We start from the raw sequence: 5050 nt of genomic DNA on the forward strand, positions 1-5050 counted from the left end.
GAACTCCAGCACCTCGTAGCTGTTGGAGACAGAGCAGAGGATCTCGTGCTGCACCAGCTGGTAGTCGCCCTCACTGTGGGAGTTGCTGCTCTTGGTGGTGGATGTGGAATGAGCCGTGGCATTGCCTCCACCTCCGGCCACACGGTTGGGGAGCACAGGAGCCGACAGCTCCTCCAAAATCTGCACGCTGTCGCTGCTGTCCACCTCCTCACTTTTCCGCTTCAGACTGCCCTGTTTCTGATAGCCCTCACATGTCAGAGAGGTGGAGCCTGTATCTTTTCCACGCTGACTGGATGTGGATGATGACGAGGAGGAGGATGAAGGCTCTGGGATGCTGCCGGTGCTGTCTGCGACACGTACCACTGTCTGTTCCCGCGAGCCTCCAGAAGGAGGTAAGACCAGGTTGGAGGAGTTGTAATTGGGGTTGAATCCAGATGTGGAGGGGGAGGAGCCATTCGGCTGGTTAGGGCTGTGCTGGTGGTAGCTGCTCTCACCCGATTGGCTGCTCACGTTCCATGCATGGTTTTCCAACTTCAGTTTCTTGGAACGGGACAGGCCACTGGAGGACACGGAGGGAGAGGAAAACGCCTGTATTTGTGAGGACATGCCTAAAAAAGACAAAGTGAAAAAAATTTGAAAATAATTTTCTTGCATAACTTAAAATTAAATAATAACTTTTACATTAACTGTTCCCTCCTGGTGGAATGACCTACCCAACTCAATCAGAGCAGCTGAGTCCTTAGACATCTTCAAGAAATGACTAAAAACATATCTCTTCCATCTTCTTTTGACCCTCGAACTCTAGCACTCTCTATTCTAATACTATTTTATCTACTCGTTTTCTTTTTTTATTTAAAAAAGAAGAAAACAAACACTTGACCCTCTAACACTTGCACTCTCTATTCTATTTTAATAAGAAAAAATCCTCTAACACTAGCTTTCTCTATTCTTGTTCTATTCTATCTAATTGTCTTCTTTTTATTTATTATAAAACATGACCCTCAAACACTAGCATTCTCTACACTTTTGACTTGTTTTATTTATTTATTAAAAAAAAATACTATTATGTAATTAAAATACAATCAACTTTTGTCATTTCTTTTTATTTTTCAAGAATTGCATTTTTTATTTATAATTTTTTCAGCTACATTTATACCACCTAGATATTTTTTTCACTTTTAGTTCCTCAAAATAAATAAATAAATACAAACAAACAAGTAAATAAAAAGTTACATTTAATTACATTAAATTGACATTTAATTCATAAATTAAAAAGGTTTATCACAGAGGAGATGCATTCAAGTCATTGTTTATATGGCTAAAATTTTAATGTTTTTTTTAAATAACTTTTAAATAACATTTACATTTTATAAAATAATTTCCATGCAGAACTTAATCATTATTCTGATATTTAACATTACGGTTTAATTTTTTTTTTTATATTTATATTTTGAAACAACTGCTTCACTGCTTATTAAAGAAATAACACTACACAATAGCACAATATTATGCTAAATCCACATGCTTTTCCCCAAGAATTTCAACTTTTTAAAGACACTTTTCAGTTACATCATCATCATTTTTTTTACTTTTTAGCCCCACAAAACTTATCGAAATGACATTTTAATTCAGAAATTAAAGAATGTTCATCATTAAATGTATGCATTCAAGTCATTTGCAATTTTAATGCATTTCCGAATAATCTTAAGACATCCAGACAAAGCCAAGAACAAAACAAACGTCCGTTGCCCTAGCAACCGCTCTAGCTAGGTGATCCAGGGTGGTTGCTGTAGCCAGTTAATTGGGAGGGGTTGTCATGGCAATGGTTGCTACTGTGTGATAAAAAAGAGGTGTGGCGGCGACAAATGTTTCACAAACAAACTATTCAACTTTCATTGTGCCAGTCAAACATGCACTGACATGTACTACTAACATTACCAGTCAAGTTGACTGAGTCAACACACACCGAGACTGTAGTGTCAAATAGTTCGCTGGCTGCGGAAATACAACCTGGCGTGCTGTAATACATGCAACACGCTTCAGAAATCCTCACATTAACTGTCTTTATGCAGTGTAAAATATTTACAGCTGACCTGCTGTGTGTTGAATTCCTCAGCTTGACACTTGTTCCTCATCTCTCCTATTAGGCCTCATTGTTTTCTCTTTTTTATAGAAATGTCCCTCCGTAAAAACGTCGCTTTATTCGAGCCGACAAGCTTCCGGGTGTCTAATATTGTTAGACAGAGTCCAACGCACCGTCAACACCATCGTTACACATTAATATTCTGCAAGGACAGCGCACAGAATTATGACTGAGACCTGGAGAGGAATGTAGGACATTAAACGGACTCCATTTCCGGGGTGTGAGATCAAGCGCTGATTGGCCGGACGCGGGTCACGTGGTGCATAAATCAGTGATCTAGACTTGTTAGTCATGACAAGTAGCTGCGGCACAGTTCGATGCAGTATTAAAAGCATATTGTTTTCCATTTCTGTGTTTTATTAAAAATTTTACATGCATAAACTAAATATATAGTTTTTTTTTATAACGCAAGATGTTTCGTCTATTTGACTACTTTTTTATGTTTAACTAGTCATAAAACCTGCAATATGATGGGTATATAAAATATTTTCAGTTAAAACGCTCATATCTACATAAGTTTCTAATGTTTATAATGCATGTAAGATATGCATGAATGATGATATTAGATGATAAATCCATGGTACAAACAGGAACCGATTACATTGCGTAATCAGATTCCAAAAATTAAGTACTTGTAATTAGATTATATTACATTTTAAAATACTATTGATCAGACTACAGTAATTTTTTTATTGATTTTGCTTTTGCTTTTCATTAAACTCACGAACCACAGTTTGGGAAACCGTGATGTAAAATGATGTTTAATGCACTTCATGTTGTTACTAACATTTTTTTGGAGTATTGTTCATATAGCAAGGTTCTTCAAAAAATACATTGATATTAGCATGGAATAAATATACAATTAGATACCTCATAGTAATTTTTCATTAAATTTCCAGAAAATATACATACACATACATCCAAGATTGTTATCAGCAGTAACTACGAATATGGATGATTTTTATGTGATAGTATTTGCATGTGTATGGCAATTTTAGGGAATTTTTATGCATATTTTTTTTTCATTTTAAGGGACTTGGGAGTGTTCAAATGCACTTACATCTTAGTGGTTGTGAATAACATGTCTATAATGTATATAGTAACATGAGGCATGAGGTTAAGAAGTGTTTTGTTTCTGGGTATTTTAACTGAATTTGTTGATATTGAATCACTGTGTTTTGTCAAATGGCAAGAACTGAATTTGTATAACACACGAAGGACCACTTTCTTTAACAGAATATTATTTATTCAAAATGTAAACACAACATGACTACCTCGGATTACACGCCCCTCTAAAGGAAAGGATATCGATCAACAGTGTTCATGGAGGTGCTGAAAAAAGCATTACTGCTAGTATTTGGGACATCCAAACACTTTGGGGGAGACCAGAGTATACTGGTACAAAGAGAGCATTAATTCCCTCCAAATCCGAATGAGCAGCGACACGACCATTCTGACCCAGAAAGAGATGTTTCGCAGTGCATGTAGGTCTCAGCAATCTAGTCTTAGATTTGTAAGTCTTTGTTGTGAATTATTTGTGCAACTCAAAGTACTTGTCCTAATGAGCACAACCAAAGATGTTACAGTACAACAGGAAAGGTAAGAATGTAATGCATATTTGCCTGCCTATGTTTATATTTCAATTTATTAAGAATTATTGCATAAATCACAACCCTTGAAAAGAAAAGAAGTGCTGTGTATCGTGAAAGCAAAGTAGTGCTGACAATCCTACATATTGCACAAAAACAATTTAGTGTTACATGGCCTGGAAAAAAAACGAGTTCATATGCTTTTCTTTTGGCCGACTGTGACCCCCTGCGAAAGAAAGTTAATGTACACTTGGAGCGCTGCATCACAGACAAACAAGAGACAAATAATTCATTTTACACCGCTTCTTTCCTGGCCTAACTGGTTGTTACGGTTGGCGTAGCGTAAGTGAGCACAAATGCATTTAAGAACAAATCTCCATTGGTAAAGCGTTTTTACAGTTGAGCCATTTCCATCAAATAAAATAGTCAGGGATTTTCGTCACAGCAATAAATGGTGCCTCACACTTCAGAAATGTATTTTATTCTGTTGTTGCTGTTTTTAAGGAATGATGGGCCTTTTTTCTCTTTTAATCTTTCACATAAAAACTCACCTATATGCACAGATTCTAAAATCTTAGTTTATTGAGAAATGTGAAAAACTGCTGATTCAGGCTTTTAAAAAAGCCCACTCGGATTCATTTCACGGTCACATGACGTTGTCCTCTTCTGGGAATTGGGTAAGGTAGAAAATTTGCTCGTTTTAAAATTTCCTTACATGTTAATAAAGCCATCATTTCACGTGACCTTGACCTTTAAGTGGCCGTGTTACACCAAGATCTGGTTGTCGCCACTACGGAGGAAATCACCAAGCTCTCAATTTCATTAAGGGGACACTGCTTCATTTTATTTGGTTGTGAGAAAACCCTTTTGATTTCTCGCTACCTATTTTGGTCGTGAGAACAGCACCAGCCTTTCGTCCCTCCCGTCGGCGTTATTATTGGGCGATTCATTCCTGCGCGATGCTCCGCAGAACGTACTTGACCGTGTAGGCGAAAGCGGCGAAACCTACGATGACAAACAAATTGGCGAGCGCTCCGCCCAGGAGTCCATGGTTTCGGTTGACCTGCTGGAGGTCGGGTGGGTGGGCCGCGCCAGGGGGCAAGTGCCCGTTCATGGGCAGGTGCCCGTTTTGCGCATGGTGGGCTTCGCCGTCCGGCACCACGTCAGGGAGGGGCAGCGCTTGTGAGCGGGACCTGAGCTCCTCCTGCATACGCTGCTTCTGCTTGATTTCCTGTTTAAAGGGGGGTGAAAGGGATCAAGTGTTAATATATTTGTTATAAGAATGTGTTTACTGCTCGCGCATACATCTGTGAGGCAG

The 5050-nt window shown here is 38.4% G+C and overlaps 2 protein-coding genes across 2 annotated transcripts in view; both read right to left on the bottom strand.

Moving 5' to 3' along the window:
* Nucleotides 1–2344, bottom strand: part of LOC107664210 (homeodomain-interacting protein kinase 1-like) — a 23908-nt gene extending 21564 nt beyond the window's left edge. Inside the window, 2 exon segments of the mRNA XM_016454712.1 lie at nucleotides 104–608; nucleotides 2094–2344. Of these exon segments, the coding sequence (XP_016310198.1) occupies nucleotides 104–606 (503 nt within the window). The 5' untranslated portion in view covers nucleotides 607–608; nucleotides 2094–2344.
* A 1051-nt stretch (nucleotides 2345–3395) lies between these two features.
* Nucleotides 3396–5050, bottom strand: part of LOC107664234 (ubiquitin-conjugating enzyme E2 J2-like) — a 7503-nt gene continuing 5848 nt past the window's right edge. The window contains exon 7 of the mRNA XM_016454746.1: nucleotides 3396–4963. Coding sequence (XP_016310232.1) covers nucleotides 4679–4963 — 285 coding nt within the window. The 3' untranslated portion in view covers nucleotides 3396–4678. The remainder of the gene's footprint in view (nucleotides 4964–5050) is intronic.

This window comes from Sinocyclocheilus anshuiensis, unplaced genomic scaffold (assembly GCF_001515605.1).
Source record: "Sinocyclocheilus anshuiensis isolate Anshui unplaced genomic scaffold, SAMN03320099.WGS_v1.1 scaffold67, whole genome shotgun sequence".
Taxonomy (NCBI): Eukaryota; Metazoa; Chordata; class Actinopteri; order Cypriniformes; family Cyprinidae; genus Sinocyclocheilus; species Sinocyclocheilus anshuiensis.